We start from the raw sequence: 12,287 nt of genomic DNA, 5'->3' as shown, positions 1-12,287 counted from the left end.
GGGGACCCCACCTCACAGGTGACCAGGACCCCCTGCTCAGGGGACACACATCATAACCAGACAGATGGGCAGGGGCATGTGACCATGTACTTCCGCTTCCCCACCTTTGAGCCCCCTCCCCCAGCCCCTCTGAAGCTGCTCCCCGACTCTGCCCACAGTGGACCCGGCTCCCTTCCCAGTGCAGGTCCTGGGGCTCTGGCCAGGGTCCCCGAAATCCCCACCCCAGGCCCAGTGTACCCTTGCCAGAGCCATGCTTTGGGGGTTCCAGGCTGGGCAGGGCGGAGAGCAGGTGATCTCAGGAGTGGAATTGGGGGGGTGTGCAGGGGAGAAGGGCAGATAACCTGAGAGGGCACCTGCTGGTCCCCAGTCTCCCACTCACTGTTCCTCTCAGTGCCTCAGTTTACCCCTCTCTATGCCCAGGCTGTGGAGGGAGGTGTGCTCAGTCCCCTGGCAAGGGGCGCCCTGTCCAGCGCTGTTACCCTGTTGGTGTCCCGGCTGAGGGGTGGAGAGTGCGAGTGCAGTTCTTGCCCAGGAGTGTATGGCTGGGCAGGGCTATTGTTCACCCCTCCTGGGCGGCGGCCTGGGCTGTCTTGGCTGGTCCGGGCCCCTGGGGCACCGCGCGTGTGGTTCTGCCCCGCTCCTCCCATCCCCAAGTCCTTAACTCGGGCACCTGGTTCGAGCACGTGAGCATGCTGGTCATCATGCTCAACTGCGTCACCCTGGGCATGTTCCGGCCCTGCGAGGACGTCGAGTGCCGCTCGGAGCGCTGTGTCATCCTCGAGGTGGGCGGGGCGCGGGGGCCGGGGGCGGGGGCGGGGTCGCTCCCGGGGCGAGGTCGCGCGCCCCCGCGGTGCGGGGCAGCCCGCTAAGGAGCGTCCCCTCCAGGCGTTCGACGACTTCATCTTCGCCTTCTTCGCGGTGGAGATGGTGGTCAAGATGGTCGCCCTGGGGCTGTTCGGGCAGAAGTGCTACCTCGGGGACACGTGGAACCGCCTGGACTTCTTCATCGTCACGGCGGGGTACAGACCCACGGCCGCGGGGCGCACCTCGTCGTTTGCCCAGGAGCTGGGAGCGGGCGGTCTGGTCGGGCGTGGGGGAAGCGTGTGGGCCCGAGCGGCGGGGTGCCCGGGGTCTCTTGTTGCGGCTCGGCCAGGGGCAGATCTGGCCGGGGGGGCACAGTCTGCAGGCGGCCCGGACCCCCAGGCTCCTCCTGCCCCTGCCGAGGGGCCAGGCTGGCTCCCCGCAGAGCCGGCCACGGGGTGCTGGGGCTCCACTGCCACGCCCCGCCTGACGCCCGCGCCCCCCCAGCATGATGGAGTACTCCCTGGACGGGCACAACGTGAGCCTCTCGGCCATCCGCACGGTGCGCGTGCTTCGGCCCCTCCGCGCCATCAACCGCGTGCCCAGTGAGTGCCCCGCCCCACTGCCGCCCTGGGGACCCGGGCAGCCCAGCCCCTTGCTGAGCCATCGCTAGGGTTTGCGAGAGCGCTAAAGCACGGGATCCGGAGGGGATGGAGGCGATCCCTGGGCGGCCTGGCCCCGGCGCGGGGAGGGGCGGGGCGCCCCTTCCCCCAGTGTGGGGGGCCTGGAGAGAGCCTGGAGCCCACCCAAGGAAGAGCCCTGTGCTGTCTCCGCCCCACCCTGCCCCCAGCGCGCTCCCCACCGCGGCCGGGTCCCACCTGAGAGTGTGCCGGGAGCCCTGGCCCCCGACGTCTGCCCCTCCTGCGCGGGCATTGGGGAAGTGACAAGTAGGCAGGCGGCGCTTGGGGGCCGCCCTGATCCCCTGCCCACCCCACCGCCCCAGGTATGCGCATCCTGGTCACGCTGCTGCTGGACACGCTGCCCATGCTGGGCAACGTCCTGCTCCTCTGCTTCTTCGTCTTCTTCATCTTCGGCATCGTTGGCGTCCAGCTCTGGGCCGGCCTGCTGCGCAACCGCTGCTTCCTGGACGGCACCTTGGCCAGGTGCGCGGCCCCGCCCTCGGCCGCGGGAGTCTGAGCCCGCCCCGCCTGCCTCCCTTCCGGACCCGCCCATCGTCAGGCCCCGCCCCGCCGGCCTCCCCTCTGGCCACGCCCGGACAAGGCTCTGCATCTCTGGGGCCACCCAGCCACACCCCTCAGGCCCGACACCCAGCAGGCCCCTCCCCCTCAGGATACCGAGGGCGCCCACGGAGGGTGTGGGTTTCTGGGTTCCTGTCCCTGGCTCTCCTTCCCCTCCCCTTCTCTCTCCTGCTGCCTGTCTCTGTCTCTGCCTCTGTCTCCCAATACTTGAGGCTGCTCCTGCCACTAACCGCCTCTGAGGGGAGAGAGGGGGCACGGGGGAGGGGGCTCTGCTCACTCCTTCACCTCCTCTCTGTGCCTTAGTTCTCAGGGTGACCACCCAGGAGAGCAGGCTCGGTTCTCGAGGGGTCCAGGACCCCTTCAGTAGAGCACAGGCGACCTGGGTTTCCGGGCTGCACCAGCTCCGGAGGCTCATGAAAGAGGCTTCGGGGGGCCTCTGTGCCTAGGCTGGGGCTGGAGGCCCACCTCCTGACCAAGGACGGCCACAGCCGATGGGGCTGCGCCTGGGCGGAAAGGAAGGGCCGGGGCGAGTGGCCACGCGATGGGGTGCGGGAGGGGGTTGGGCCCGGACTGGGTGTGAGGGGACTCGGGCCGCCAGTCATAGGCAGTCCAGGTGGACTGCCTGGAGGAGTAGGTCTCCTCCTGCAGCCGCAGCCGCTGTCCGGGACAGTGCCCCGCCGCCCTGATGGCCCGCGGTCCCGCAGGAACAGCAACCTGACGTTCCTGCAGCCATACTACCAGACGGACGAGGGCGAGGAGAGCCCGTTCATCTGCTCCTCGCACCGCGACAACGGCATGCAGCGGTGCTCGCACATCCCCAGCCGCCGCGAGCTGCGCGTCGAGTGCACGCTGGGCTGGGAGGCCTTCCCGCAGCCTCCCGCGGGGTCCGCGGCCCGCAACGCCTGCATCAACTGGAACCAGTACTACCGCGAGTGCCGCTCGGGCGGCGCCAACCCGCACAACGGCGCCATCAACTTCGACAACATTGGCTACGCCTGGATCGCCATCTTCCAGGTGCGGCCGGCCGCTCGCCCACCCCGGGGCCGGGCCGCCCGGGGAGGTGCAGGGGCGCTCCCAGCCCGGCCCCTCCCGAGCCCTCGGGCGCTGACGGTCCCCGCCTCTCCAGGTGATCACGCTGGAGGGCTGGGTGGACATCATGTACTACGTCATGGACGCGCACTCCTTCTACAACTTCATCTACTTCATCCTGCTCATCATCGTGCGTGGGCGCGGGGGCGGGGACTCCAGGGCCTGGGCGGGGCGAGGTCTCCGGAGGGGCGGGGTCGCCGGTGGCGGGACTGGGACTCCGGGGGCGGGGCGGGGTCTCCGGGGGCGGGGCGGGGCTCCGGGGCCGGGGCAGAGCTAGGGCTCGGGGGTGGGGCGGCTCCCGTTGGGGGGCAGCTCACATGGCCGCGCCCGCAGGTGGGCTCCTTTTTCATGATCAACTTGTGCCTGGTGGTGATCGCTACGCAGTTCTCCGAGACGAAGCAGCGGGAGAACCGGCTGATGCGCGAGCAGCGGGCGCGCTGCCTGTCCAACGACAGCACCCTGGCCAGCTTCTCGGAGCCGGGCAGCTGCTACGAGGAGCTGCTCAAGTACGCCGGCCACGTCTTCCGCAAGCTCAAGCGGCGCGCGCTGCGCCTCCACGCCCGCTGGCAGGGCCGGGGCCGCAAGGAGGTGGACCCCGACGGCGCAGGGCGCGCGCCGGGCCCTGGGCGCCGGGCGGGCTCGGTGCACCACCTGGTCTATCACCACCACCACCACCACCACCACTACCACTTCGGCGGCGGCGGCGGCGGTCCGCGCCGGCCTGAGCTGGGTGCTGGGGACACCCGGCCACCGCCACCGCCCGCCCCTGGCCCCGCGCCGCCCGACGCCGAGTCCGTGCACAGCGTCTACCACGCCGACTGCCACGTGGAGGGGCCGCAGGGGCGGGCTCGGGAGCCCGCGGCCACCGGCCTCAAGCTGGCGACCATGAACTACCCCACGATCCTGCCCTCGGTGGTGGGCGGAGGAAGCCCGGGGGCCAAGGGGGGGCCCGGCCTGAGGAGCCCCGACCCCTACGAGAAGATCCAGCATCTGGTCGGAGAGCACGGTAAGGAGGCCCCTGCGCCCGGGTCCTGGCCAGGAGGTGGCGTGTGGCTGGACCCCTGGGCTCCTCCCTCAACCCCCAGGAATCACATGCAGCCCCCGTGCTCCCCTTTTGGGAAATGGAGACAGTTGTCACTGATAAGGTGCTTCTGGGGGAGAAACAAGGGACAGAAGCTTTTGTGTATATGCAGTGGTTCCCACAACTGGGAGGCCAGCACCCCTGAAACCCCGGGGGGAGGCTGCGTGAGGAGGTGGTGCCTCAGTCCTCAGGTTGCCCCCTCCCCCCAGGTTCTCTGCCGTGAGGGCCTCTCCTCCTATGGGCTAGAGCCTTTACTAAAGAGCCACACCCCACAGCCCTTCCCAGCCCCTTCCAGGCCGCTGTCTGTCCAGACACCCAGCCCCCACGGCTTTGCCCACTTGGCACATAAAAGTCACCTCCTGCCCTGTGAGGAGGAGGAGGGAAGGGGCTGTGAGGCCCCAGGAAAGGAGAGCGAGCTCCCCGCCCCCTCCATCCTCTAGCCAAGCTAGAGCGGCCTCCAGCTTAGTGCAGCTCAAGTTGGCCCGGTAGAGACTGGAGTTCCAAATGCAGCTAAGAAAACCTCAAAGCCTGTGGGTCCCAGGCTTGCCACAGGCTGGCCCCGAGAGGGTTGTAGTGAGAAATGGGGTTTGTGCTCAGTCACAGCCTGGCCACGCCCCCCGGGGTGCACAGAGAGAGGGGCTGGGTGTGTCCCCACAGACACATGCACAGACCGCCCGCCCGGGCCTCTGCATGGGCCCACCCAGGACCCAGACAGCTGGTCCCACTCACACATTCAGCCCCTCCCAAGCCCTGGGTGCAGAGGTGAGGACTGGGTGGGTGGACGCTGCCTCTGAGCACATCTGAGCATGTGTGCCGCAGGGGCACACATGTCCTCCATGCGCAGGTACTAGCCGCATGCCAGTAGATATGTCACGGGTGCAGGGGACTCCCAGCCTGCTACCACCAACCACACGGCCTGCCCCCCAGGGCTGCGGAGCCCTGGAGATGTGGGGGTCCCACCCTGCTGTGTGTGCATGTGAAATACACACGGGAGTCCCAGGCCCTATGGAAAAGGGAGTTAAATAATAGAAAACTGACATAAACAATTAAGAGCTCACCACTAAGTCATACATCCATTCCATGAGGGAATAGCCATCATTTGGATAAGTTGAGTGAAAGGAAGTATTAAAATTAACTTCCCTTATTTCTTTATTACTTTTTCTTAAGTTTATTTTTTAGAGTAGTTTTACATTTAAGGGGAAATTGCACAGAAAGCCCAGAAAGATGCTACATACCCCCCACCCATGGTTTCCCCATTAGCACCTTGCTCTTGGAACTCTGTAAAGAGGCCACCAGAGGACTGACGGTTGCGCGAGGGGTGGGGGATGCTCCCGTGGGCGGCACAGCCCTGGAGAGTGGGGTCTCTGCCCCTTGGGGAGGTGCCCCTGCCCATGGCGCTCAGGGGTGCACCTGAGGGGCTGTGGGAGTGCCCAGGTGTGTGCCTGCGTGTGCCACGCACCTGCATCAGGAGGGCGTGCCAGGTGTGCCTCTGTAACAAAGGACCACAGACTAGTTGGCTAACAAAAACGTCTCCCACTTCTGAGGCCAGAAGTTCCAAGTCCCGCCCCCTCCATCCTCCGCTTCCTGGGCTGGTGGCCGCTGGTCTCTGCTCTCCCGCGGCCGCCCGCTCCACTGAGTGCCCTTCTCCCAAGCACACTGGCCCTGGAGTCCGCACATAGCTTTGGGTGGGCTAGGCCCGCCTGCAGGTCCCGTTTCCAAACTCGCCTGCGTTTCGGGAGGGGCTGGGGACGGGGCGGGGCTGTGCGGGGCGCAGATTGGCCCCTGACCCGCGGCCCCCCGCAGGCCTGGGCCGGGCGCCCCGCCGCCTGTCGGGCCTGAGCGTGCCCTGCACGCTGCCCTGCGAGCCGAGGAGCTGCCCGCTCTGCGCCCACGACGAGGCCCCGGAGCCCGACGGCTCGGACGGCGGCGGGGTCTACGAGTTCACGCACGACGCGCGCCGCCGCGACCCCCGCGATTCCGCGCGGCCGCCGGCGGGGGAGGGGCCCGGCCAGGGCGCGCGGAGGGTGCGGGGGCGCGCGGGCGGGCTGGTCCGCGTGGGGGCCGCCGTGGGCGCCAAGCTGCGGCGCATCGTGGACAGCAAGTACTTCAACCGCGGCATCATGGCGGCCATCCTGGTCAACACGCTCAGCATGGGCGTCGAGTACCACGAGCAGGTGGGCGCGGGGGTGATGGCGCGGGACCCGTTACAGGGGCGCCAGGACCGTGGCCTGGCCGAGGGGCGGTTGTGGGCGGGGCTGCCCGTGCCGGGTGGGGGTGGGGATCAGGGAAGGCTGCCATCCGTCTGTGGGGCCCCAGAAGGGTCTGTGGTAATGGGGGAAAGAGGGTGCACCAGCCGGGTGTTGTCCCTGGTGAGATTTTTATTAGTCATTTGACAAATGTCTGTGGCTCCTGGGGCCAGAGTCTGGACGAGTCGCAAGCATGGAGACACACAGTGGCTCCTGTCTGGAGGTTCTCCAGGTCTTGGGGGTGAGGGGAGGACTGGAGATGAGGCCCCCCCCACCTTGATCCCTGAAGGTGGAATGGTTCCAGGGACAGAGGGCCACCTCAGGAGTGACCAGGCCATTCCTGGCTCAGGCATGGAAACCTCCTGGCCCAGCCCTCATGGAGGGACCCCTGGCTGCACCCTTGCTGGCGGGAAGACGCTGGTGGTGTGGGAGGCCCCTGAATGGCCCCCAGCTGCCCAGCACCCCCCACTCAGGATGGAGCCCTCACTGGGGAGGGCGTCATCCACGGCGGGGAGTGAGGCACTCTTCGCTCGGAGCCACCCACTGGCTCCTGGCCCCACTCTTGGGATTTTCAAGTCACTTACACACCTTCCTTCCAGCCTGGGGCACTGTGGGAGAAGCTGACCTGGGTTTCACCTTCGCAGGCCCCAGGCTGGGCTGGTCTCAGGAGCTGGGATCCAAGGCTGGGGACAATCAAGGGCTATAAAGGACTCCCCAGTTTAGCAGAGCTTCAGTGCACACCTACCCACACATGCAGACACACACACACACGCAGATACGCACATGTGGATACTTCACACATGCATACACGGACATAAAAGCATGTGTGCACCCACACGCAGGCACACACATGCGTGCACAGAGACACGCCAGTTACATGTCTCTGCAAGATGTCAGCGACTCAGCGTCCACTCGCCCTTGCATCCTTGCTCTGTCCCGCTCTGGTGTCTGGACATGTGTTACCACATGTCTGTGTGTCAGCCTCAAGGCTCAGTGTTGGGGGAGCACCGCCCGGCACCACCCCCAGCTGGGGCCTGCCCAGCCCCCTAGGCCTCCGCACGAGCCCCAGGACCATGCAGGTCTGGCCTTCTGGGGAGTGGCTTGAGCCGGCCGGGCAGTGGCCTCGGCCCCAGCCCCTGCTGTCCACACCCGCAGGCCCAGGTGCTCCCTGCAGTTCCCCTTCGCTGTGTAGGCTGGGTGACACCTTCCCCCGGGACCCGAGTGGGGGATGCCCCACTCGGGCCCCCGCCTGCCTGCCCGGCTTTGCTGGCCCTCACCTGAAAACCCTGGTCGGTGCTGGGTGCTTTGCTGGCACACCCTACACTGCACTTCATCTGCTCCTCGCCAGCATCTCCCCCTTGCAAGGTGGTGGCTTTGGCATGATCCCATTTTGCAGGAGAGGAAACTGTCATGGGGACGCAGAAGGGCTTGCTGGGGTCAGCAGCTGCACACAGAGTTGGGGTCTGATCGGCCCCTGGGAGTAGGGAGGGGTGGGCAGACCCAGGTGTGGGAGGGTGGGCGTAGCCCGCGGGTGGACACGCAGCTCACAGGGGAGCCCTCGTGGGGCTCCAGGAGTCTCGGGGAAATGGCGGCAGTCCTGCTACTAAGAGGCCCCAGGGGGCGGGTCAGGGAGGGCTGGGCGGGGCCTGGGCGGTCAGGCTGTGGGCACAGAGGCCACCTCCAGGGTGCCCTGCGGGCGTCTGACTGGCCCCGCGCGCCTGCCCAGCCCGACGAGCTGACCACTGCCCTGGAGATTAGCAACGTGGTGTTCACCAGCATGTTCGCCCTGGAGATGCTGCTGAAGCTGCTGGCCTGCGGCCCGCTGGGTTACATCCGCAGCCCCTACAACATCTTCGACGGCGTCATCGTGGTCATCAGGTGGGGCCCCCGGCGCCCCGAGGCAGAGGGGTGGGTCTTCGGGGTGGGCCTCGGAGCGGGCATGTTCTGAGACCCGGTGCCCCACGGGAAGGCCCCGGCATCCCTTTGCGGGGTGTGCAGCGTTAGCCGAGCCACAGCCCGCACAGGTGTTTTTGGGCTCCTGCTGGCGCCAGCCGCGGGCCCCACTGCCGTGGGCTGAGCCCAGGAAAGGCCGGTGTAGGAGGCTGCCACGCTGCAAAATCCACACAAAACAGGAGAACTGAGGGTCCAACACCTCCTCCCCAGTTTTCCCCAGGAGTTGGGGGTCTCCCTGCCGCAGTGGGGAGGGGCACTGACCTGGCAGGGCTCTGGAAGTCAGGGCTGGTGGTGGAGGTCTGCAGTTAGGAAGCAGCTTGGGGGGCTCCCCAGGGCCCCGTGATGCAGCAGATCTGCTCCGGGGGCGCAGCTGGCGGGCCGGGGTGGGCTTCTGAGCCTCGGCTGGCGCTCGGCCCCGCAGCGTCTGGGAGATCGTGGGGCAGGCGGACGGCGGGCTGTCGGTGCTGCGGACCTTCCGCCTGCTGCGGGTGCTCAAGCTCGTGCGCTTCCTGCCCGCCCTGCGGCGCCAGCTCGTGGTGCTGGTCAAGACCATGGACAACGTGGCCACCTTCTGCATGCTGCTCATGCTGTTCATCTTCATCTTCAGGTGGGGGGCCCCACCTGGGGGGCGCACCTGTGAACACACCTGCAGGCATGCCTGGGGGGCCCGCCTGGGGGGCGCACCTGTGAACACACCTGCGGCGCACCTGGGGGGGGCACACCTGTGAACACACCTGCAGGCACACCTGGGGGGCACACCTGTGAACACACCTGCAGGCATGCCTGGGGGGCCCACCTGGGGGGCGCACCTGTGAACACACCTGCAGGCACACCTGGGGGGCACACCTGTGAACACACCTGCAGGCATGCCTGTGACAGGGCACAGCATGAGCAGAAACCCCAGGCGCTCACATGTCACCTCATTCCGCTAGCATTTATTGGGCACCTACTGTGTGCCCAATCTGGGCCCGGGCAGGAGGCATGGCTCACGACGGCCAGGGGGTGGGCAGCCTGGCCAAGGTCCTGGCCTGAGGGGTGCTGGCGTCCTAGCGTGGGGGTGTGACCGTGCACCCCGCCCCTCCTCCTCCCCCTTCCCCTCCCCGCCCCTCCCCCACCCTGCGCTGAGTCCGCGCTCACCTGCAGCATCCTGGGGATGCACCTTTTCGGCTGCAAGTTCAGCCTGAAGACGGACACCGGGGACACGGTGCCCGACAGGAAGAACTTCGACTCCCTGCTGTGGGCCATCGTCACCGTGTTCCAGGTAAAGCCCGTGACCCCAGGCCGCAGGGTCCTAGGGTGGACTGGGCAGCCAAGGCCACAGCAGGCGGGGAGCTGGCAGGGGGTGCCCTGGCTGGCGGCCACTCAGCAGGCCCCCCGTCGGGGCTGACTCCCACCCCCCGCCCGCCAGATCCTCACCCAGGAGGACTGGAACGTCGTCCTCTACAACGGCATGGCCTCCACCTCCTCCTGGGCTGCCCTCTACTTTGTGGCCCTCATGACCTTCGGCAACTATGTGCTCTTCAACCTGCTCGTGGCCATCCTGGTGGAGGGCTTCCAGGCGGAGGTGAGGGGGTCTCACAGGCGGGGGGAGGGTGGGGGGAGGGCGGGGGGAGGGCGGGGGGAGGGCGGGGGAGGGGTCCCGGGGGCGGCAGGAGCCTTCGCAGGAGCAGCAGCCCCCCCCAGGCCCTTCCGTCCTCGCGGGCAGGCGCTGGCCCCCGCTGCTTGGCACACCAGCCTCATGTGTCCTCTGCTTGGGCCAGGGCGACGCCAACAGATCCGACACGGAGGAGGACAAGGCGTCCACCCACCTGGAGGACGAATTTGAAAAGTTCAGAGACCTCCGGGCCACAGGTGTGCGGGTGGACGAGGGGGCAAGGTCAGGAGTGCTAGGGGCAGGGGCCAGGCATGGGCCGGGGTGGGCCGGACTGGGGGCAGGGGGTGCACCCGCGTGCCATCCTGGGGCTCAGAATGGCCGTTGCGGGGAGGCTGGGGGTGCGGGGCCGACTCCCCTCCGTCCTTCTCCCAGAGCTGAAGATGTACTCGCTGGCCGTGACCCCCAACGGGCACCTGGAAGGCCAGGGCAGCCTGCCCCCACCCCTCATCACGCACACGGCACCCACGCCCACGCCCACACCCAGGGGGGCCCCCCAGCCGGCCCCCAGCCTGCAGACCTCGCGGCGGGGAAGCGGCAGCTCTGTGGACCCCCAGTCTCTGGTAGGGGCGCCTCCCAGTCCAGCCCTCACAGCCTTCCCCAGCCCCCGGGGGGGCCCCAGTGGCAGACGTGAGAGGAAAACCAGAAGGCCGGCGAGGGTGGGCGGGGGGCAGGCCGCACGCCAGGTGCCTCAGCGGGAGCGGAGAACAGAGACTGCCCCACCACTCGAGGCGGAAGCGACTTCTGGGACCAAAACAAACCCCAGGAAGCGCGGGGGGGCGGGGTGGTCTGAGAGCGGGAGGAGAACACGGGGGGACGGCTGTGAAACAAGACAGAGACCGTGTCCCGCGCTGCACCTCCGGGTGGGCCGAGTGCGTTAAGATTCCCCAGGGGGTCGCGGGCACAGGCCAGTGGACATGACGCTCCCAGGCCCCACTGGTCAAGGGGGACAGCCCAGGTGGGCAGGCAGTGTCTGAGCAGGTGGCACCTGGGGCCCCGGCGGGCTGTGTCCCCTGGCCTCGAGTCCAGAGGCTGTGGATGAGTTTCTGCCTGAAATGTGGGCTTCCCTGGGGTGGGGGGTGGGGGGTGGGGGCCGAGCTGCAGAGCTCCTCCATTCAGGCTCCTGGCCCCACCCCAGAGGCTTAGGCTCAGGCCGGTGGCATCTCCGTGCGGTGACCTATGGGATGTCCTACACTTGTCCTCTGGTTCTGGCCGCCGCCCAAGAAATGGCTGCCACCCTGCCACCCCGGGTGTGGCAACCCGGGAGTGTCTCCCTGGTAGGGCTCTGGTAGTGCCACCCTGGGGTGGCAAGGGCTGTTCAGGTTGGTCCCCGGGGAGCTGAGCGGGCCGGGGTGCCTGGATGGACCCTTCTGCCCCTGAGCCCCTGCCCCACCCCCCAGTCCAGCCTCCGCAGCTCCCCCTGCAGCCCCTGGGGCCCCAACAGTGCCTGGAACAGCCGGCGCTCCAGCTGGAACAGCCTGGGCCGGGCGCCGAGCCTCAAGCGCCGGAGCCAGGGCGGCGAGCGTGAATCGCTGCTGTCAGGCGAGGGCAAGGGCAGCACGGACGACGAGGCGGAGGACAGCAGGCCGGGTGCCGCGGCCAGCCCGGGCTCCACACCCGGGGCGCGCCCCGGCCCGCTCCGGCGCGCGGAGTCCCTGGACTGGCGCTGCACGCTGGACCTGCGGTCCCCGCGACCTGCCACCCTGCTGCCCGCCAAACTGCACGGCTGCAACGGGCAGGTGGCGGCCCTGCCCGGGGAGTTCTTCCTGCGCGTTGACAGCCACAGGGGGGACCCAGCCGACGTGGACGACGACCTGGAGGATGTGAGTGGGGGGGGCACAACCGCCTGGGCCCTCAGCTGCCTGGTGTCCTGCTCATGTCACCCATCTGGGGGATGGTTCCCGGAGCAGAGCCGGATGGGGCCTGGGGCCTCGGGAGAGGGGTCAGGGCCTGGGGCAGGTGGCTCCACATCACCCAGGGCAGTCCCCTGGGGCCACCAGCAGCCCCTCCGGCACTCCCAGCAGCAGGGCAGGTGTCCCACCCGGGGCGGGGAGCCGGACGGGCGGCCGGGCGCTGAGGCCGCCTCTCCCGCAGACCTGCTGCTTCCGCCTGCGCCGGGGCCTGGAGCCCTACAGGCCGGAGTGGTGCCGCCGCCGCGACCTCTGGGCGCTCTACGTCTTCCCGCCGCAGAACCGGTGAGCCGAGGC

At 68.3% G+C, this 12,287-nt stretch overlaps 1 protein-coding gene across 1 annotated transcript in view; it reads left to right on the top strand.

Moving 5' to 3' along the window:
• Window positions 1–12,287, top strand: part of CACNA1H (calcium voltage-gated channel subunit alpha1 H) — a 46,860-nt gene that overhangs the window by 23,611 nt on the left and 10,962 nt on the right. The window contains 16 exon segments of the mRNA XM_077142276.1: window positions 671–782; window positions 886–1,019; window positions 1,309–1,406; window positions 1,805–1,964; window positions 2,765–3,074; window positions 3,187–3,279; window positions 3,483–4,155; window positions 6,034–6,404; window positions 8,203–8,354; window positions 8,851–9,036; window positions 9,573–9,690; window positions 9,838–9,993; window positions 10,190–10,280; window positions 10,456–10,664; window positions 11,481–11,903; window positions 12,175–12,275. Coding sequence (XP_076998391.1) covers window positions 671–782; window positions 886–1,019; window positions 1,309–1,406; window positions 1,805–1,964; window positions 2,765–3,074; window positions 3,187–3,279; window positions 3,483–4,155; window positions 6,034–6,404; window positions 8,203–8,354; window positions 8,851–9,036; window positions 9,573–9,690; window positions 9,838–9,993; window positions 10,190–10,280; window positions 10,456–10,664; window positions 11,481–11,903; window positions 12,175–12,275 — 3,387 coding nt within the window.

This window comes from Tamandua tetradactyla, chromosome 23 (genome assembly GCF_023851605.1).
Source record: "Tamandua tetradactyla isolate mTamTet1 chromosome 23, mTamTet1.pri, whole genome shotgun sequence".
NCBI lineage: Eukaryota > Metazoa > Chordata > Mammalia > Pilosa > Myrmecophagidae > Tamandua > Tamandua tetradactyla.
The sequence above is the reverse complement of the archived record's forward strand: the minus strand, read 5'-3'. Positions and strand labels throughout refer to the sequence as shown.